This window comes from Corvus kubaryi, unplaced genomic scaffold (genome assembly GCF_017639235.1).
Source record: "Corvus kubaryi isolate FWS band 111438036 unplaced genomic scaffold, C.kubaryi_AGA036_p1.0 37396, whole genome shotgun sequence".
In the NCBI taxonomy this organism is placed as follows: Eukaryota; Metazoa; Chordata; class Aves; order Passeriformes; family Corvidae; genus Corvus; species Corvus kubaryi.
The window spans coordinates 16104036-16126580 of NW_024581135.1; the positions used below are offsets into that span (position 1 = coordinate 16104036).

General features: G+C 43.8%; 1 protein-coding gene across 4 annotated transcripts in view; it reads left to right on the top strand.

Moving 5' to 3' along the window:
• The window catches only part of LOC121670397 (unconventional myosin-X-like), an 89733-nt gene that overhangs the window by 24936 nt on the left and 42252 nt on the right, over nt 1-22545 (top strand). For 3 of the 4 annotated variants that reach the window (XM_042040541.1, XM_042040540.1, XM_042040542.1), the window contains 12 exons: nt 3264-3388; nt 4716-4729; nt 5330-5414; nt 6896-6999; nt 8345-8474; nt 9334-9452; nt 13052-13198; nt 13900-14000; nt 15876-15942; nt 16402-16494; nt 20171-20239; nt 21057-21139. In XM_042040541.1, coding sequence (XP_041896475.1) covers nt 3264-3388; nt 4716-4729; nt 5330-5414; nt 6896-6999; nt 8345-8474; nt 9334-9452; nt 13052-13198; nt 13900-14000; nt 15876-15942; nt 16402-16494; nt 20171-20239; nt 21057-21139 — 1137 coding nt within the window. Of the gene's footprint in view, nt 1-3263; nt 3389-4715; nt 4730-5329; nt 5415-6895; nt 7000-8344; nt 8475-9333; nt 9453-10287; nt 10395-13051; nt 13199-13899; nt 14001-15875; nt 15943-16401; nt 16495-20170; nt 20240-21056; nt 21140-22545 lie in introns of those variants that run through there. The other variant, XM_042040543.1, reaches the window with a different exon arrangement.

A 22545-nucleotide genomic window follows, 5' to 3' on the forward strand; every position in this document is an offset into this window, starting at 1 on the left:
AGGCTTCTCTGCTGCCCTGTTGGGGAAGCTTTGAGGGAGTGGGTGTAACCTGAGCTAAAAAGGAAAGCTGAGGCTAAGAAACAGAGGACAGTAGGTGTTTAACTTTAGGTAAGCCTGGGGAAGAGGCAGGAAAGATAAATCTGTTTTATTGGTTTTGTCCTTGTTTTCTTTAACACCTGAATTATATTTAATAAACTACATTAAAATTTCCCAACGCAAGACTGTCTTGCCTGTGACTGAAGGACCTTGCTGGGGGCCCTACAGTTTGGGGTGGTCAAGGTTGCGGCTGCAGATGGGTCCCAGATGGAGCCTGTGATAGTTGCAGAAACCTCCAGAGGAGGCAGCTGTGAGAGCATTGAAGGTTTTAGGTCCTTATAAGCAGAGCGGCCGTGAGCAGAAGGGCTGCTGCACTTGGACCTGGTGTTCCAGAGACTGTTGTTGGATGATTTATCCTTTGCAGGTGTGCAGATCTTAGCAGGGATGGAGGCAAATTGGAAAAAGCTCTGAAGAGCAGTGCAGTCATGACTCAAGATCTGCAAAATCTGCTTTAAGGCAAGCAGCTTAGAAGGCTCAAGCACTCTTAGCAGTTAAGTGATAACTTGACAGTGATCCAGAGAGCTTATGATGGTGGGTAGGTGACTCCTGAGTCTGTAAGATGCCACAGCTGTGAGCTGGAGTGAAGTAAGAGATCACAATGTGCTCTGTGTACATCTCAGTGCTACATGAGCTATTGCAGTATGAGTGCAAGAGAATCTGATTTGTCACCTTTTCTCTGAAGACAAGAAGCTGAAGGCCTGGCCCAGACCCAGAAGCTGCTGCTGCTCCTATGGACCCTACCTCATGTATTTGGAGTTCAGCTGCACTTGCTGTGATGGTGGCCCTCCTTGGGTTCACTTATGGTGGATTTTCTTGCTTGCAGCCCAGCACATACCAAGGAACAATGCTGGATTCTCAGTTTCAGACAGCATTGCAAACAAAGTGTTCATCACCTTTCTATCATTTGCTTGTGTTGGAACATACGTGCTTGGTGTATTTCTCATAAATCAGGCTCTGAAAACTCCTTTGGTACTGTTGATTTTGTCTCTTTTCTGTCTTGAAAACACCCATCCAATCAAAATTCTGCTAACTTTCAGCTTTTTTTCTCGCTTGCTTCACTCTGAAGCTCCCTTCTCCATGTTTGGTGCCACTGCTGACAGCACAGCCACCTTTCCTGCTATTCACCCCCCCCCAGGTCTTCAAATCTTTTTGTCTTCAACTGTGCATCTGAATCCTGAATCTGCATATGGTGCAGTATTTCTGAACTCCAGACTTCGCTTTCTGCTGCCCTGTTGAAACTGGTTCCCATTATTTTGAATCCTGGAGCCCATCCTGCAAGCAGCCTGCATCACCTTCCTGATGTGCTGCTCCGCCTTGCAGTTCACTGCTGGCCCAGGTGCCACACTGTGATGTGCTGCTGGCATGGCCACTTGCTTGGCCCAGGCCCCTGCCCTCGTGCCTGGCTGAACCAGCTCACCCCACCCTCTGCCTTGCAGCTGCTGCCAGCCTCAAACACCCTCCTGCTCATTTCCTCCCCTATGCCTGAAAGACTTCGCACTCGTGTGTGGGAGCCCCATTGCCAAACTAAACTTTAAAGATATTTCCTCATGCTTTTCTTATATAATTGAACATGATTAAGAGCCACAAAGATTGGCTAGCTGGCTCCTGCACTCTCACTGCATCTGTGGTGGTCATATAACCCTGTCCTCCCTTTTTCTGTCTGTCCCCATTAACTTTGTTGATTCATGGCATTGGTGTGGTCAGTGGGATATTTCTGTGCAATGTCCTTATTTACATACTTGTTTCAGAGGTGTGGGTCTTGGAGCTCAAATTCTCCAGGGCAAGGAACTTCCCTGATCTGTACACCCAGATTTCTCTAATTGTCACTTCTATGGTTGTAGTGTGTTGTAACAGAGGAATTTTCATTTCTGTCCTTGTTACTTGAAAGCGATTGTTTCAACAGATGTTAGGAAAGTACTGCCTGGATTTTCCTGAAGGTTGTTGAGTGTTTCCTTAACCACAGCTCTCCCTTGCAAGGCCTGAAGCTTTCTGCAAGCTCTAGGGGTGTCTGTAGTTGTGGTTATTTTTTATGCTGTACTTACTAACTTGTGAATAATCCCATATCTGCCCCAGTCTCCAGTGGGACTGCACAATAGATCTTTGGAGATGTTTAAAAGCCAATATTTCTCAGGGTAATAATTTTTGTTTAAAACTATGTATGTTGTAAAATTAGACATGGCAACATACAGGCTGTTCTTGTAGCATCTCTGTGATTCCTTGCTTGTCAGCCCTTCAGATTATTTTAGAATTGGCTTAATTGCAGAAATGAATATTTTAATCCTGGATTCAGCGTGTCAGTTTGAGTGGTTTAGGCTTTTCTCTTGAACTGTTCTGTGAAGCAAGTACCAAGCATTTTAACTTTTTTTCCGCTGATGATGGGAAGGTGACCAGCAGACAAAATTCTTCCATTTATAGTCTGTCTGATGTTTTGATGATAGATTTTTTTGCAACTTTTTTTTTTCCCCTGAAATGGATGATGTTGCTGTCTTAGAATGTAATTCTCAAATCTATAGCATGTGTATAGTCCCTCTACTTAGAAACTGTGTGGCTTATATCAGCCTAAGCAAGATTTAGGTAACAAGGGCTTGTGTGTTCCAGTATGAAATTCAAGTACCAAACAAATTGTTTTATTACAGTTTGTTAGATTGAAGATGTTTGCCTGTAATTTTAAGAGATGTTATGTACTGGTCTTCTCCTCCAAAGGCAGAAGAAAAAAATGTAAAATGAATATAGAAGTACGTGGCTTAAAGCTACACAGTGTTTGCCCTGTATGTCTGATGCTTCTGAAAATCCTTGGAAAAATACTGTTGCATTCATGGGATGTACTGTGTTGAGGACACAGCCTGGCTGGGTCTTGCCACCTTTCATTTCCTGAAGCCACACGGGTGGGGATTGCCCCTGACAGTGTGAGCGCCAGCTGCCCATACAGACTGGGGACTGATTTAATTAACTGCAATCCCAAAGGTTTAAAATTTATCTAGCAGCATGTTAAATTGCTCTTGCCATCCTTCCTTTCCCTTGAGCTCTTCCTGCTTGTCCAGGCTGGTGCTGTAGCAAATAAATCTCTCATGGCAGAACACGCTGTGCAAATGTCAAAAGACTGGGCACATGTTTTGTTTTAATGGTATCCCATCACTAATCGTATCTTCATTGCCTTGTTTCTACAGCCCCATTCTGGAGGCCTTTGGAAATGCCAAGACAGTTTATAACAACAACTCCAGCCGCTTTGGCAAGTTCATCCAGCTGCACTTCTCTCAGCATGGAAACATCCAGGGAGGCCGAGTAACTGATTGTATCCTTTTCTTCAGTGGACCAGAAATGGATGGAGTGAGCGAAGATGAGGAGGAGCTCAGTGTGGGTCAGGAAATCCCTCATCATAGTTTTTCAAAGTCAATTTACAACTGTGGGCAAATTTGCAGCTCAAAGAGGGAAGAAGTGTTTGTTTTATGGTTCTGCAGCACCTAACTCTAGAAACCTTTTGTCTCAGTACTGCGTTAGGTAGGGACATAGTTTGACTTTTCACTTTGTTAATCTCAACACTTGATACCTAAAATCCTGGAATTTGCTACCTTGGAAGATCCCCCAGGTTGATTGCATCCTGTTTGCTGCACATAAAATTGTTACCTTATCTTAGCTCTGCCAATGAATTCGTGATTGAGAAAAGTGAGACCAAACTAAGAATCAATATAGTCTGCACAATATTTGGGTGCAGAAGAGAATTATGAGTCCCTGTTTTGGGCTACCTTCTTCAGGGGACCTTGGAACCCTAGTCATAGAATCCCAGAATATCTCAAATTGGGAAGTACCCATAAGGATCATTAAGTCCAACTCCCTGCTCCTCTCAAGACTACCTAAAATGAAATCATATGACTTACGAACATTGTCCAGATGCTCCTTGCACTCTGACAGGCTTGATGACATGACCACTTCTGTGGGGAGCCTCTTCCAGTGACAACAAGGACAGTGAAGACTGGAAATAGTCAAACTGTGTTGTGCCATGATGACTTTCTTCCCTGTATGCCCAGATACCTCTCTCCCAAAGGCTTTGACATATCTTTTGTCTCCATGAGGCAGGTAAAGCTGCCCTGGCTACATTTCTCGATGTTGATGTTCAAAGCTGCTGCTGAGTGCAAACCACACCAATTGCCACTGGAGTAGCCCCCAGATGAATTTACTGCTGTTGTAAATGACAGGCTTGGATTGTTTAGCCTCTGCTCTTCATGTTGTCAGTAGATTTAAGATAGTGGTCTCTTGCAGGAGCAATGAGAACTGATGCAAGACTTGCTCTGTGCAATGCAGACTTTCAGATTAGAGTGGCCTCTAATCTTTCTAGGTGTCCCTAACGTGGCTCATCCTTTGTTAGGTTACCTATGCTCTATCTGGCCCTGCCCTTTTAAATATCTCTTTGGCACATCATACCTCCTTGGACAGTGAATAGAGAGGATGATCTGAGATGATGTTTAGAACCACTCTTTACCTACTTTTCAAAGTGTCAGTTATTTCATGATTTGTTGCTTGTTGCAGGGTTCATCCCAATGTGTCTAGAAGATTTTTTGCCTATCATCAAGCAATCTGTGCTTCTGTCACTTGGATGTTTTTTTCCTTAACATGCTGTTCAGATTTACTGGAAAAGGTAGGTATCACGTCTGCTGAGTGCTGGGTGAGCCCTCTTCTCACAGGAGGTGTGGCAGTGCCAGATCACCTCCTGGATGAGGCTGTCTCCATCACAGTGTGTAGACATCAGCTCCTTAGGTGTTACTACTGCAACTGTCCCAACTGAGGAAGAGGCAGAGGAGCAATGTTTGTTCTGTATCTACCACAGCCTGTTCTCCCATCTTTGATAAACTGTGCATTACAGAGAGACTCCAAGAAAAAACTGTTTACCAAGGAGAAAGGGAGAGAGAAGTACCTGGAAACTCAGCTCCACAGAGAAGAATATGGGGTGCAACTCCAAATGCAGGCATCTCTGCTTGGATGTAGTTTACTTTGGAGTCAGGAATTCACTGAGGAGGAGGCCCAGAACTGACAAGGTTCAGTTTGTCCATGTGTATGCTCAGTTGCACAGCCACAAAGATCTTGATGTAGAATTTATTTAGACAAAACCATCATTTAACGGCAAGAAGCCACTCTTGTGCATTGGCTGGAGATTTGCCTGTATCCTGGTCCTCTCTTTGCCTTTGCAACCTCAAGTCTGATCTCTTTCTACTGGCTACTCTTGTATTCTTTGTTTCAGAACAGGGTGGTACATCAGAACCCCGGGGAGCGGAATTACCACATCTTTTATGCCCTGCTAGCTGGTGTAAGCGGGGAGCAGAAAGGTAATTTCATTTTCTGGGATATGTCTCTTGTCCTGTTTCCAGTCCAACATGTGAAGCAGGTGTAAGTCAGTTAGAGCATGGATATTTCAGGTACTTGATAAGTAGCTTCTTCTTGAAGGCCATATGGTGATTTCGTGGGAAACAGAATGGAGAGTTGAGAGGAAGAGGCTGCGGATGACAGAAATGCCTTATGAGAAAAGACACTTCAGGAATTCTGTGCTGAAGGAAAAAGTCTGTGCAAAGTGATGAGGTGATGAAACTGGCTAGAGGCAGAGGAAAGGTAAAGAGTCTTGATTCAGTTGCTGGTGGGAGCTGTTCAAGGAGTTCAAAGGTTGGACTGATAGATATATTTTTAGAACAAACCTACAGTATAGGTAATAGTAGAGAGAAGAATTACAAAGACCAGCGATGTAGTGGAAGGACTAGAGCCAAAACATGTCTTGTGTCTGAACAAAGGGTTTATAGCTCTGTGCTTGGGGAGGGGAGAGGTGGGTCTTGAAAAGGGCACACAGAGAAAGTGGCAGCTGCAGCCTGTGGACGAATCCTCTTTGTAGTGCAGCATCCCTCTAACAACATTTGTGTGTATCTGTCCCAGGCACTGCTGAGCACTGGTGGTGTTTCTGGAGAGGTCAGATAGGCAGGCAGGAACATGTTACAGTTGTACTCTGGTTTTGAGGGCCTGGGGAATTTCTTTATGCTTTTGTTGTCTGTTAGGATAATCAGATGGAAGATTTGGCCCTGACAGAGTAGAAAGGAGTAGGGTTTCAGTTTTAGTGGGTATGTGCAGGAATGGCTACATAGGTCAATTCAGAGATCACTCTAAAGCAAAGGAAAATAGTGGGGACCATGGTTATTAGCAATTGCTTAGGGAAAACATACAAAACAGAATCTTCAGCAGATCTCTGCTATTCCTTTCCATCTACCTCTCCGAGCTGGTGTCCCAGGCTGCTTCACTTCCCCATCTGTACTGTGGTTTTGGCTCTTGATCATCCTTACCTCCTTTCTCCATTGATCTTTTAGTTCTCCTACATTCTTTTCAAAATGGGGGATCAAATCTGCAGATAGTGTTTAAGATGTGGTTGCATAACATGTACAGAGACCTAATTCTGGTTTCAGATTTAGTTTTGTGAACTATGTTCAGTGTTTGACTACTGGTCAGCACTGAATGTCTTCAGAAATCTGACTGTGGCTCTCTGAACTGTCTCAAGTGATGATATCTAATTTAGAGGTCATTACCATATGTATGCTGTTAAGACTATTTTTCTGTACACTTTTTGAGCTAGAATTTAATTTTTTTTCTTCAGTCAATTCAGTATCGAGATATTATTCTGAGACTCTGCAGCTTGGGATTTGACTGTTCTAAATAATTTTGAATACCATCTGCAAGCTCTGTTACAGCACACCCTCCTCTTCCATGAACTAAAAGACTGGTTGCTAAATAAATTGTTGTCTTTCCCCTGCCTCTTCTTCTTCTGTTGCAGAGAGCCTCTCCCTCTGTGAGCCAGAGACTTACCGCTACTTGAACCAGTCTGGCTGTGTGACTGATGAGAACCTGAATGATGTAGAGATGTTCAGTAAGGTCATGGTGAGTCCAGTCCTAACTCCTCCTGAACTTCTGGGCATAGCCTCAAGGACTAAACATGCTGCATAGTCTAGATCTCACAGGCAGAATTGATTTTCCCTAAGCCAAAATTTGGTGTTCAACAAGTCCAAAACTCAGCTAAAACAAGGCTCAAAAAGTGGTTTTAGTGTACAGAAATGGGGGAATTTGGGAAACAGTCAGAATGAATAATAATTTAGAATGATGGAGAATTTGGGAGAGCAGAAACCCACCCCGTAATGCTTCCTGGGAGTCTCCTAGATAGCCTGGTTCAGGAAACCTCACACTGACCATTAGAAGAACAGTTTGGTCTGAAGGTACTGTTCCCCAGAAATATTGCAGTAAAGTTATACCACCTGTGAAAATCACCTATTCTGAAATACCTCAGAGATTCAATAGACATCTGTAACTTTATCAGAGGTTAAGGGGGTTAGCAGGGTGAATGTGCATATTCATATTTTATTTGATAAATGCTTGTTGGCCTGAGGGCTTTAATAATGTAGGTGAAACCAGCTAGGCAAGACGAGTAGGGTCAGCTTAGGATTTCAGTAGGTCCTGGTTAGGTGTGATTTAAGGGAAGGAAACACCTGTACAGCAGGAGTTTCAATGCAATATGGCATTTATTCTTCAGCTGAGGAGATGCTGGAGGAAAGAAGGGAACTAGAACCCCAGAGTGTCCCATTGACAGGGTGACTGCATGAAAACTCGGTCCTACCTCTCAAAGTCAATTTATGCCCAAGAACCCTGGCTCACATGCAGGCACTAAGAGGGAATGTGCCATACTTCCTTATTATCTGATAATCTCTTTCCAACCATCTAGCAGCTAATGCTGAAAGCCTGGTTTTAAATCTTGCTGCATAGATCTACTATACTAAGATAGAATGAATTAAGGGGGTTATGTGGATCAGAGTAAATTAAGTATCTTAATTTAATCTGTCATTCAGGGAAGAAAATAAGGGAGAATGTGGAAGCCATCCAGAAACATCTGTAACCTGTGCTGCCAGTGTTCAGGGTAGGATTTCCTCACATAGGCACAAACATATTCTTTCTGTGACAGACCATCAATGGTGGCAGCAAAGTCCAACTTGAGGATGGAGCAAATGCCCACCTGCCTTAGATGGCAATAGAGCAAATGTAGGAGAGAATGGGAGACAGTAAATATCATTGACAAATGTATAGCTGAGAGAGGTGCTGTGCCATCCTGTTTCATTTGGATGCATGGTGACTATAATTCTGAGTTTTACATCTTACACACAGTGGTCCTGAGTGTGGTGGTTACACTGTACTTGGCTGTACATACAGTTAACAGTGGCTGTGTGGTTTTGCATAGACTGCCATGAAGGTGGTGGACTTCAGCACTGAAGAAATCAGAGACATCTTCAAACTTCTTTCTGGCACACTTCATTTGGGAAACGTTGAATTCATGACAGCTGGTGGGGCCCAGGTTACAACAAAAGCAGGTAAGTAGGCCTGTAGCAACTTGGTAGACCATGCAAAGCCCCATAAGGCCCCCAATAAAGCCCTCTCCACTGTCCTTTCTCCCTCCATTATGCTGGTCTGCATTGCCTTCACCAGCAGGTTCCCTGTAGTTTAACCCCACAAAAGCATTGCCACAGGATGCATGGCTCTGGGGTACCAGTGGAATTTAGTTGGTCTGTGGCCCTGGGATCCATTTGTGCTTCTGGATATTCTCAGACTGAGTCCACAGCCTCACAGTTTCTCTTTTGCATTGAAAGAGATGGAAGAAATAGGACCAGGAAGGAGTTTAAGATAAAAGTGATCTGTTAGAGACTATGCCCCATCTTCATTTGAAGGAGTTGCTGGTGTGCAGTCTGTTACAGTTATCCAGTCTGAGCTGGTCTGCAAAGCGAGTGCCTAAACAGACAGAAGCAATAAATGCGTATTACAAGTGCTTCAAGTCTTAAGTTAATTGCCTCTCTTCTTTAACATCCAAGTTTAGCAATCCCATGCTCAGACTGCAGTATTGTGCTTCTACAAAAACATTTCTTCTCATGCAATGTTTTGCTGGTGCTGAGCTTTACCCAGAGTTTTGCTCTTCCTGCTGTCAGCAGAAAGGCTGACTTACTTGAGTATCTGACTGTGGCCTATAATGGGTTATGTGAGCCTTAGACTGGGTTTGTGAGCTTACAGCTTTGGGTATGCCAAAGAGAATTCAGTAAGGGGGAGTGTGTTTTGTGCTGGGGTTTAGTCACCTGTCATGTAGGAGTCCCTGGGATTTCCTCACTGAGCTGCAAAAATATCCCTATGAGTGATGGGGATCCATGCAGGAGAAAAAAGTGTGTCTTCCTTTGTTAATAGTGCTGAATGTTGCCAGTGACCTCCTGGGCTTAGATGCCTTTCAGCTTTCTGAAGTACTGACACAGAGGTCCATGATTCTGCGTGGGGAAGAGATCAGCTCCCCTCTCACTGTGGAGCAGGTAAGTGTCCTAGTGTGTGCTTCTGCTTCTGCCACTTCTGCATTTCCAGGCCCTGATCTTCCTCTTGTGTCACCCATTCCAGCCTAGGGCCTCCTGCTTCCTCAGGTATTTTGCCCTTATTGGTAGCTCAGGTCCCAGTGTTGACTCTGCTTTTCAGGCTTTACCGGGGAGTTCACTAGCAAATGCCAATGCACAATACTGGTTTTAAGTCACCTTCACTCAGCAGGAACTGGTCATGCTTGTGTTATGCAGAAGGTGCATCAGATGCTTTGTGGTAATTGCACATGTGCGTGCTTTAACCTTGCAGAACTCCCAGGTTATGCTGCATTTACTGGAAGGCAAAAGCTGGCACGCAGTTCCCACAAAACATCTGGCAGATGTTAGGCTGTTACCCCGCAGCAGCTTCTTTCCGTATCCATACAACCACAAAGGAGGACTGAGTAAACTGATATGTAACTCTTGTGGTGTTGCTGATCACTTGAGGGCACTCTTGGTGTTTCAGGTCCATGCACAGATAACTGTAGAAAATCCTCTGTCATGAATAAAATGCGAGACACTGGAAGACAAGGAGTAATATTACTAGGATGGAAGATGCATCATGTTATAGCAAAATGAACATCTGTAATGGAAATCATGTGCTGGCACAGACTGCAGAGGGTTATCAATCCAACGCCTACATTGGCAGAGAAGCCAGAGTTACTAGACTCTCTCTGACAGATGTCTGTCTAACTTTCCTTCAGATTTCCCATGGAAGGAGTTTCACAGCATCTTTAAGTATCCTGCTTTAGCTGCAGTGGAGTCTGGAGTTGAAAAGATTTTCCTCATATTTAGATTACCTTTGACATCCCAGCTGTCCACCTTACAAGCTTTGGCTTCTGTGAAGTTTTTCATGTGGTGTTCTCTTTTCTAAGCTAAACAATCCAGTTCCTTCAGTGCTTCCTTGTAAGTAATTTTCTAAATCTCTTTGTCTTCTGTCTCTGTTTTCCCACATCTTTTAAGAAGTGGAGTGCCCCTAACTGGGCACTGTATTCAAGCTGAAGTCTCAGCAGTGCTCATTATGGTAGAGTAGTAGCTTCTTTTCTTGCTGTGAACACACATGCTAATATGTCACAAACCGAGCTTTGCCTTTAAGAAATTGTCTCTTTTTTTGCATAGTCTGTGACCTTTCTTCGCAGTGAAATTGTGTGAAAATCATTTTTCAGCTTGTAGTCTGTGGTAGATACCCTCAGTATCCAATACCACGCTTTTTCTTCCCAGCTGTCTGTCCTAAATAAGCCACATCTTTCTCTAGCAGTGTGTAAGTTGGATAACAGATAATACCAGAGGCACTTCATGCAGTCCACAGCAATGGTATGCAGCTGTAGGATTTACAAGAGTCTCCCTGAACAGAGCTTTCCCTGATGGTGTAGCTATTCCTGACGTGTGTGTGTTGGACCCCACAGTTACTGCTTGCAGCCCAATGAAGTACCAAGGCAACGAGAAAGTTGTGATAGCAAGTGGATGCTGCCATTTAGCTGTCTTCACTAGGAGAGCCTGTTGCACTCAACACTGGGCCTATAAAGACTCTTCCTGACTACCTGCTGCACCCACCTATTCCCACTTGCTGTAGGGATAGAGTTGCTGGGGATTTCTCATTGTGTAATGGACTCATTACCCATCTGAGCTTTGACATTTCAGTGGGCTGAATGGATGAACTGGCCTAAAGGCAGGCAAAGCTGGGAGGATGAAAGGCGCCTTTGAGGATCTCATTTGAGCCATATTGTGGGGAAAGGGGCTTTGCTTACAGCTGGATGGGGAGGTCCTGTTCCTGGAAAATGTGTCCAACTTACTGTGTAACCAGACACACTACAGAGGCCTGGCCTTGAGGACATTCTTAGTCCCAACTAATAAGACAGATCATCTGATGGAGAGAAGAAATACCCAGAAAAGATGTGTGTGCCCATGCTCTGAAATGTTCTCTTCTTGGAAAAGGGAGGTTATTCTGTGTCACCTTTGAGGTGCTGAAGAGGAAATAGTACCTAGGAAGAGAAAGGAGGAGAAAACCAGTGTGGTTGGGTGAAAAGGAGGATCTGGCAGTCTGGGCCTCAGAAGTTTGTGAGAGGCTGGAAGGGATCAGAGGCAGTTGGCCTGTGCCATTAGCAAATAGCTCATATTATTTAGGGTTGCAAAACTGAAGGGGGTGAGGGTGCATTTCGAAGATCTGTCATTGCTGTTCTGGCCTACTGAAGGAATTGCCCTGCTGGTGTCACAGGTGAGACAGAGGAAACAACCGAGTTACTGCGGTTTATTTATGAAATGACAAGATTACAGCTTTCACCCTACTTGATTATTTCATGTAGTGCCTTGCTCACCCCTCAGCATTACATTCTCTAGATGTCAACTTCTTTTCCCAATTGGGAGTTTGCAGCTTGTCCAGGAGGGTTGGGCAAAAACTTGTCAGGCTTTCTATTGTGCAGTTGCAGTTACCAGTCTCAGGTACTACCAGCCGAGGTCCTTGGGCATGCCCTAACATTTATCTCCACGTCTCCAATCTCCAGGATCTTTCCCCACTTCCAGCATCTTTCTTCCAGTCATGATCTTCGCCATCTTCTCTCCTGGCCCCTTTTTTTACCCTCTGCAATCATGTCTTCTTCTTGGGGACCCTTATTTTTGGCCTTCTCTTCTTTCCAGAACCCTAAACTCTGGTTTCCCATTCTAAATAGTGTATGTGCAGAATGACAGCACATGATCAGACTCTTAATTTGTGGTTCTGTCTCATGTCTCTGTATTAATTGGGGGATTTCAGGTGTGCCACTTTGGTTTGTCCAAGTGTTATCAAAGTATGCAACCAGCCCATTCCCTGTGCAGCTATCAGGTAGCAGGCTCTTGCTTGAGATACCAAAAGTTTGATTTTGGATGTTCATCCACACTCTTACATACACCCAATTATCTACTGCCTGCTAGTGATCGTAATTTAAGTTATTTTTTTCACCTGTGATACTTGGTTATGATCACTGCATGGGATATTGGGTAAACTGCAGGAAAGTCTGTCAACCCATGAACTTCTGGGGCATGTGTCCTGGCTGTTGGCCAGCTTAACTGGATTCCAGTAGGATAATGCTGTTTGCAGGAAAGTTTTGAAAAGGGAATTTTTGAGGGTAACTTGGTGACCGAATATTCTATTAAATCCTGCCCTACCAGTTTTTTGAAAACTGAGCAGACACCCATTTGACAGTTCCACTAGGAGTACTGAACCGAGATACCTTGCCTGCCACTGCAAATGTTGGCTCAGGTGATACAAATTACTGCTGTGGGCTTAGTTGTGAGGTATTTGCCACCTTCCCTGTCCCAGCACTTGTTCCAAAAAATGCCACCAATTTTGTTTCTCCTTCCTTCACCCTCTGAAGTTCAGTTACCCAAAGATTATACATGGCTTGTCTGTGTGTGGTCTGGCTATCAGAAAACATAATACAAATAAATACTGCACCATATATGTACAGCCCATACAGAGGCTGAGACACCTGAAGAGGAGTGGAGGAACCTGAAGTCCCATAGAGATTCATGTGGCCCTTATGCCTTCTGTTCTCTTTGTGACTCATTTTTTCTCTCTGTATTTACAGGCAGCTGACTCCAGGGACTCCCTCTCTATGGCACTCTATTCCCAGTGTTTTTCGTGGCTCATTAACAAGATTAATACAAAGATCAAAGGCAAGGAAAACTTTAAGTCTGTGGGCATCCTGGATATCTTTGGCTTCGAGAACTTTCAGGTCAGGATTTTGGTTTTTGTGGAGTGGGTTGGTTTTGGAGATGTTGGTGCATATAGGAAGAAATTTTGGTGGGTTTGCATCCTATTAAGGATAGCATAGGGCATTCTGGGGTCTCTCCACTGCCACTTTCCCCTGAAAGCAGAACAATATATTAAGCTGCCCATTTCTGCCAGCCATATTCATATAGGCTGATGTTCAAGGTCTGGTTTGTGACACAGACCCTAAGCAGATCTGCTGTGATAGCTAATATTGAATTTTTGATTTGTATGTGAACCAAATATCCAAATCCTACATGTACGTTGTTTGTTTACATCTGTTTTGCATTGTGTGGAGAATCCTGCATGTAATGCTTCTAACTACAGCTGATGTGGGATGTATGTTGAACAGTCATACAGTAACTGCTCAGATACTTCACAGAAGAGAAAGCCCGGTGACCTAACAGTTACGGAATTTATTTCTTTCTTCCAAGAGGGGAAACGTGACTGTCTTTATCATGCTTTACAATGATTTAGGTTTATTGAATTAACCTTGCATGCGCTGTTCTCCTAGTGGTCCTCTCCATACTGTCCTCCTCATGTCCATCTGACACCACTATGTTCTCTGGCTTTACTTCAGGCCTGGCACCTTCCTTGTTACTGGTATAGATTCTTTTAGAGCACAGGAACAAGAATGTAAAATTTTATAATTGTTTCTTCTTGCAGGTGAATCGTTTTGAGCAGTTTAACATTAACTATGCAAATGAGAAGCTCCAGGAATATTTCAACAAACACATCTTCTCCTTGGAGCAGCTGGAGTACAACAGGTGACAAACAGTGGGAGCGGGGCCCCACTGCTTTCATGGGTAGTAGAAGGGAGGACATCATTCCTCCTGTGCTGCTCAGTCCCTACCACCAAAGCAGGAGAGACAGCTGGGCCTTGGTACAACCCTGACCATGGATGTGTCTCATTAAGCACTGTCCATGTGCTTTGCCAGCGTAAGTCACCTGTCTCCAGGAAAAAGCATTCTCCATTGTAGTATTTAGAAACTCCAGATTTCCTTCTGCCTCTCAGTTGAATGGAAAGTTCCTGGGCTTTAACCCATTAGAGTACATGGTCACTGGGTGTGTTACTGACTTTGGTAATGATTTACCTATGGCAGTGGTGGTGTAATGCAGATGGAATCTTGGTGTGCAAAAAGTAAATTCCCTAAAGATAGAAGATTAGAGTTACCTGACAGCTCTTTCTGTCCTAAAGATTCTTATACTGTGAAAAGGACTCTTTTCCTCAGCAAGGTTTACATCAGGCTGTTTCCTGAGCTTGGGGCCTTCTGCACAGCTTTTCCTCTTCTGCAGGCTTCATATTGGATTGTATTTTGTGAAGTACCTGCGATGTTCTAGAGTATTTCTGCTTCTAGAGAAGGCTGCTAGACAAATACTTCAGTTGTTGCTCTGAAACAGAAGCCTTTATGTTTGTGAATGAAGGGATTGAATAGAGTCAGTGAGGGAAAATGAGAGCAGCCTTGTAAAGGGAGACAGTTGAATAGGCAATTCATTAGATTCTAAAGATTACAAAATTGCAAGGCTATTTATGCGCTCTCTTCTCAGGCCAGTTCCACCACTGCAGGAATCTTGTATTAAGAATGGTACCATCATGACAAATGACTCTTTCCTGATGGTTGCATAGAAGTTTTAAGTTCTGTGGCTGAACTTTGGAAGGAATGAGAGGATTTTTTTATTGACTACATATCAGATTATTCTAGGGTGATGTACTTAATGCTCATCTTTCACTGTATAAGCTCTGCTTCCTCAGGTTTAGTAAGCAGCTTCATGTATCTCATCTTGATGCTTTTTTTGAACTTTAAAGTATGAAGCCTGGCCTGAAGCATTCAGAGACAAAGGCTCTGCTATCTTCAAAATGTTAGTCTCCACCTGAAAGATGTCTGTATCAGAATGTCACTAAGTAGCTTCACACGTAGCCTCTAGACTTCCTTGTATTCTTGAGAGTTATTCTAGGCATCTCTGAATTCTGAAAACAGAAATATCCTGTATTATGGGAATATAAGAAGATGGTAAGGGGGAAAAACACATTCGGCAGATTCACAGAATGTCATGGGTGATTTTCAAAGCACATTATTGCACTACTTTACCTATGTCGTCTCCTATTCTGAAAGATGCAGGGCCACCCTGTAGGCTCCCTGCATGTCAGGCCAAAGCTCATCTGTGTCATCCTCTTCAAAACTCTCCCTGAAAACTCCCTCCTGTCTCTTCTCCTGGTGAACCTGTGAAGTGTGGTTCAGTCTTCTGGCAGATGTGCCTCAGGCCTGCTTTCCAGACTGGTGGGTCAGCAGTTGACTCTTGAAGCTGTCTGGCAAACTATCCATCATCACCACTGCATGGGCTGATACTCATCACTCCAGAAGGAGCACAGTCTTAAAATTTGTGTGAAATTTGCTAAATGGCTATAAGAAAAGCATTAGTCTAAATCACTGGTTGAAAGGCTGTCTCTTATTTCCATCTCCTTGTGTTAGCAGTGCATTGTGTCCCCTTATTCTTTTTCCTCAGCCATGGCAAAGCCTAATTCCTGCAAATTGTCTTGAGTCCTGGGACAGCTGCCATGCTCAGTTACGTCTGCTCTCCTACACCCCAGGACATTGGATCTTGCATTTCACAGTTTTGTTCTGTTTGTTCTTGACTATCAGGGAAGGGATAAACTGGGAAGCCATTGACTGGATGGATAATGCAGAGTGCCTGGACCTTATTGAGAAGGTAAGCAGTTACCTGTGACAGTTTCTAGGGATCGCAGTAGGGGACTGCTGATTCTGCTGAGATCTTCCCTGGCATTTCCTGGTTGTAGAAGTGGATAGTTGCTCAGATCCTCTTCCCATAGTGACCTGGCAAAAGTATGAGCTGTTCTACCCATAGACCTGACTCAAGAAAGCAGATCTCGGCTTACTGTTGAGAGTAAGCTTAGGAAGGGTGTCATAGTTTCAGACAGGGATTCACATTTAAGTAAAACCTTAATGTGCATTTTTTATAAATAATCTTCACTTCTGTTCTGCTTGCTGAATGCATTAACTGTCCAGAATTCTGCTTTCAGTTTGAGCCTTGCTGGGTATAACTCAAGGGTTATGATCAATGATCTGTTCAGATCTCCAGTTCTTGGCTTGGTGCTGTGTAGTTAAAGCTTTTGCTGACTGTAAAAGCCTGTCTCTTGTTTGGCTGTAGAAACTAGGTCTACTGGCTTTGGTGAATGAAGAGAGTCGATTCCCCAAAGGCACAGACAACACCCTTCTGGAAAAACTTCACAGCCAGCATATGGTAAGTAAGAAAATAACCTGGCAGGCAAATGATCAGTATGTTAGCCCCATCAGCATTTCAAAACCTAAAGTGAAGGTTTTGTTGATGTAAAATATGTGCTTTGTGCAGGAAATTTAAAATGCCTTAGGCCCGAACCTGCAAGTGTTTAATAAGGCTGCACTGAACAGTAATATGTAAAGCAACCTGAGAATGGTCTCTTGTGCACATAGACAAGAGGGAGTGTGCATTCCACAGGCTGCAGGCAGAGGAGGTTTGAATTTGCAGCATGGGATGGAGGTCAGGTTCTGCTGGTCTGCGACGGGACACAAGGCAGCACCCCAGGCACAGGATGTGGCTGCACAGTGTGTGTGGGTTTCTCCTGCCAGCTGACTCACAGCAGTCTGCTCCAGAGCATGTCAAATCTGTCTCCTGGGGCTGGGGACGGCTTTTGCCTCATGACTTTTAATGAAAGCTCTCTTATTGTTCCTAATTAATTAAATTCTTTCATCCTCTTTCTTGTGTTCTGGACACAGTAGTGGAACAGCTTTTTCATGCAGGTCAGAAAGCTGTCCTGGGGACACAGAAACCCCAGTGAGATCACTGCAGCAATCCCTTACCATGTCTCTGCTACAGCCAACACTTTGTTCTAAATAGTAAATAGACTGAAAACAAAGCAAATTAAGGCCTGTAGCATGGACTTATGGAATAATTAACTACTATAGTGAGAACAACGTCAGCAAATATGTTTCCTAGTACTCTAATTCAGACTTCATCCAGGCCTGAAAACATACAAATTTGTATCCTTTATCTGATTTCTTAAAATTGGCATAGATGCAGATGTTCTCATTTTTCGTATTTGCATTCTAACTCTCGTAGTTGTATTCATGACTTCAAACTGGAAACAATAGCAATGACTTTTGGTTGGCTACTTATACACAGCTTTGAGGAAATATTTCCTTTCTTTAGGCTTAAATCAAGGCCTTCAATTTAGTCCACTGTGTCTTTGCCTTGTGTTATAGGTAAAGAAATGTGATAATGCCTGATTTACCTTTTTTTTTTTTAAATTGTTGTTGGTATTTCTAAATATAGAACTAATGAATATTTTTAATGCATCGCTTGTTATGAATTTTCTTTCTGAACTGTCCCAAACTCTTCAGTTTGTCTCTAAATGGAGGCATTTCAAAGCTCCTCTTTCTTTCTGCTGTTTGTTTCTGAATTTGTCTACATATTTTTTTCTCTATTCTTTTCTGAGATAAATAATCAGACCAGAGTGCAGTTCCCTTGGTAAGAAGGTACCTGTGGTTTATTGTACAGCAGCATGAGACTGCCAGTATTATTTTGCATTCTTTTATGCCCCACGACATTTTGGTTGCTATTTTTGGTGATTTCTGTGCATTGAGTAGCCTTTTCATTAAGCTGTTCATAGTGTCACCTCTGTCTGCTTTGAGGCAATAGCAGTTAACGTGGAACCCTAGGGAGCTTGCAAGAGATGGAAGAGGCTGAGTAGTGAGTGCAGGGAGGAACAGTGAAGTGGAGAGTGCTCTAGGATTTGCATTTGCTGAAGGCAAAAGCATTTTTTACACCAGTTAAAGTCTCTAGTGTTGGCTGGAAGAGCACTGGAAGACATCCAGCCAGCATTGCTGGGAAGCCTGAAGAGAACAAGCCCTCTTCTCTGTATTTTCTGTGGAATGCTGTAGTCTTAAGGAGGAAAAGCATAAAGCTGAGATTTAAGAGAATATGATCTCTGATAAAACTGCAGAGAGGAGCAACAGGGAAGATAAAAGAAGGAGCCAAAAGTGTTGTAAGCATGGGTGAAATATAAGGGTTGGTAGAGAGGGAGAGGAGAACAGGATGCCAGTCCACATGAGAGATCCAGTAGCAGTCATGTTTGGAGAGGAAGGCAGGGAAGTTTGTGGCTGGAAAAAGATGACTGTGTGGAGGGAAGGGAAGAGCAATGAAATGGGGTCAAAGTGAAAGGAAAAAAAATCATGAAAAAACTTTCAGTAGCACTAACAAATTATTAGCATCAGAAGCTGTCCACCCGCTAAATACTGCTAAAAGAACTTGAAGATGAAAGAGTTGAATTACAAACAGCATTGTGCGACACGTTACTTAAAATTTTCATAGTACTTTTGTCTGAGAAGGTGGGGAATTATTTCAGTTTTTAGAAAGTATTGCAGGAAACTACAGGCCTATAGTTCTTATTTCACAATTGGGTAAATTGACAGAATGTAAATGGTCAGTTGCCTCAAGGAAGGAAGGTCTGTAAGACACTATCTCCTGTAAGCACTAAGGTTTTCTGCTGACTCACAGGGCAAGGCTGGACTGAGAGGGACCTCATGAGACTAATTGTGTTGTAAAGTGAAAATGAAAATGAAAAGCAGTGTAGATAAATGTAAAATGCTGTGCCTGAAGGAAAACAGTCCCAATTTCACCTTTGAAATGATGGCCCCCTGAACTGACTGCTGCTCTTCAGGAGCGAGACCCAGACAGAGGCTGTGATGGATAGTTCCATGGAAATATCAGCACAGGGCTCAGCAGTAATAAAAATCCCCAAATGAAGTAGTAAAAGCTCCTAAGAAATTAATAGAGTAAAAGTAGAAAACATTGTTACGGCACTGTATGATTTATAGATCACCTGCACTTCGAACCCTGTACACCATGGGGCCCCTCCACTCAAGAAGGGCTTCTGTCAGAACTGGCAAACAGCAGGTCTGGGACAGCTTCAGTGCTACGGAAAACTATGTTGAATGGGCCCTGCACTGTGGAGAGAAGATGACTTGGGGGTGTGGTGGGTTTAAAAGTCACACATGGCCTGTAGAAGATAAATGGCACTAATGGAAGCCAGGCTTAAATCCAAGCAGCTCTAGTTCACTATGTAGTTGGTTGAGAGCTCCCTGTGAAAGGACACTCTGGATGCAAGAAGTCTGCATGGGTTCACTTGTGGAATGAGCAAGTATTTCAAAGAGAAATACATTTGGGGTTACTAGTTAGGCAGGCCTCATAGAAATAATTAGAGTGTGAGGGAATATTAGGATGAAAGTAGGATTTACTTGCTTTGTTCTTTCTCTACCCTACATATCCAGTGCAAGAGGCAGAATATCCAGCTGGATAGATCGTTGGTCTAGAGGGGCATGGCTGCTCTTAAATAGTTAAAATGGTTTTCACAGAACAGAGAAAGGATGGGGGAAAAGAGAGAGAGAAAAAAGAGAAAGGAAAACTGAATGTTGAATATAGGGGAAGAGAGGTGCAAAGAAAGATAAACTATAGAGGAAGACAGGAAACTGGTATGTTATTTCCTTTGATGAAGAAAAGGTGTGTAGATGTTATGCAAAGCTGCCATCTTCCCTGCATCCTGATCCTGTGTCCTGCACCACATGGTTTGTGTGGAGCTCAGCCTCCTCAGGTGTCAGACACACAAGAATTAACATTTCATCCATGGCATGCCTCCGCAGCCTTGATTCTGCAAGCCCTTGCTCACATGAGGAATGCCTTGAAGGGCTGGATATTTCCATCTTAAATTTGAGTAACGTATTTGTGATGTAGCTGCAGATAGCTGCAGCAGATGTGGTCGGGCTCTGCAAGAGCAAAGGTCTTTGCCCATCTCAGCCTCGTCATAGTCATGGCAGAGTTCCTGACTGACTCTATTTATCATTATACCAGCATTATAAGACGACTTCTTTTTCTTTCTTTTCAGAGCAACCCCTACTATGTGAAGCCTCGGGTGACAGACCATCAGTTTGGAATAAGACATTATGCAGGGGAGGTAGGTGTTTGTGATGTGTTTGTGAGATGCTTGGTGTATGCTGGACTTGAGGTCCTTAGATTCCAAAAAACAAGAATGTCTCTGAGCTGTGTGTTTCCACACAGTTAATGTCCCATACCAGAGCACAATGAGTGTGATGGGATTAAAATAGCATGTCATTCTCCAGTACTATATTCTCCAACTTGGATGCTTGAGTTTCTCAGGTAACTTTTTGTTTGGGGGATAAACTCCTCCTTACTCAAAGGAAAAGTCACAAGGAAAATTTGACTTTTGAGGAGGAGGACAAGAGGCTAAATACGTATTGCAAAATGGAAAAGGTCCCCGAGCCTTCAAGGTTAAATGTTGCTCTTTGTTGTGGAGAGATACGAAGCAGATGAAGGTGTGTCACGGGAGGACACCTGCACATTAAAGAAGGGCTAACCTCCTCCCAGAATAATATCTGCTGAGCACTTGTGGTTGGGAAGTTGGGGCACTGGGTGGCCATTCTCTTCACTCTCCTGAAGTGAGCGGAGTACCCCACACCTTGCAGAGTATTTCCCCACACACCCACTCCTGCCAGGCAAATCTCTGCAGCTGTTTCACCTTGCTCTTGTTTTTGAGGGGTTTTTTTTGGTGTTTTTTAATTGATGATTAAAAGCCACTTTCTTGCCAGTAAATGCAGAACTCTTCAGCTCTTTGACCCCAGAAATTCAGATCTTGGCACATGCCTGCAGTATTACTGTGTAGCTCTGCTGGAGGCCTTGTACACTGGCACGGAAATATAGAAGGGCTTAATGATCTGTAGGGCACTGCTCTAGTGGCTCTGTCTTTGTTGCAGGTGCTGTATGATGTGAGAGGCTTTCTGGAGAAGAACAGAGACACCTTTCGCGATGACATTTTAAACATGCTGAAAGACAGCAGGTATGCTTGTGAGGAGGCCACATCTGTTGGGCTGGACTAAGCCACGTTCATGTAATAAACCAGACCAAGGAAAGCAGCTGCTTTTGCCAGAGCATCAGGCACCATTCTTAATCATTCTTTTTTTGCTGAAGTGTCCTGATAGAAGAAAGGAGAGCTGGAGAAGTCAGATGAGGCACAGATTTAATCAGGGCTCATGTTGTCCCAGTTTTAAAAAGAGCTTTAACAGCATGACAGTGGTCCCACCAGGCAATTTGGTTTTTTCCCCATTCCCCTTCCCTTTTCCCTTTCCCTTTCCCCTCCCCTTCCATTCCCCCTTTCCTTTTCCTTCTTTCTCTTACCTCCCTATACCAACAATGGCAAAGTTGCTCCTGAATGAGTCAATGCTCTTTGCCATGCTGTCAAATGCCAGCCTTTGTACAGAGGCTGCTTGTTTTCCAGCCTGCTTGTTAGTGGCAGTCATCTGTCCTTGTCCTGTTGCTGTGGGACTGGGCATGGCCCCTAATATTATATCCCAGAGCTGCAACGTGATGTTAGAGAAATGAGCTAATTTTGATCTTGAGCAAGGTCTGGAAAACAGAAGTAGGGCCTAGTAGGAGGGAGGCATTTAGTAACACAGAGAATCCTACAAGTCTTTGAGTAGCAACTGTACCATGTGCCTCTTACCACAGCCCATGTATTGCCTTTGGGCTCCAGTCTGATGAGACTGTTCCAGAACTGCATCTTATCTGAAGCTGCTGCAGAGTGTGCACTGTGAGAAGCCTCAACCTGAGGGAGCTGAGACTATGAGCTGTTCATAGTTGTCTTACTTGGACATTGGCATCTGGGGAACATTCTACATGAGGCTTGAGGCCAGAATTGTGGTTGTTATTGTCCAGCATAATAGAAGGACTCAGGCTTTTTCAACATGCCAGAGGGGAAGTTGTGCCAGAAGCAGCCGTAACAATAAACTGGCACAAGCAGCGCTGAAGAACTTTGTGCAGCTTTGTAAGAACCAGCACCAATGTCTCAGAAGTAGCAAAATGGTGGAAGATTCCCCAGAAATGACCTACACTGAGGGTAGCTCTAGAACTCCTCTGGCCACAGAAAAGCTGAGCTTCCAATTTCATGAGCATGTCATGGGGACTCATCATACGAGCTAGTTTAGGAGGCATGACAGCGCCAGTCCAGCTGGCATACCTTCAAGATAGTTTTGCCTGGGGGCATATAGCTCAAGGGAGGTGTCCTAGCCAGTGCAGAATATAGATTTTTCCTTTGTGTAATATCCTGCTTGAGAGTGTGAGATGGGGTTTCTGGCTTTGCAGCTCAGTGTGGCATACAGGGCAGCCTATGGGATCTGGGCAGCCACATGGGCAGTATTAATTTCCTCACTGAAGTGCCCAGCTGAACTGCTTCCTGCAGCCACTCTG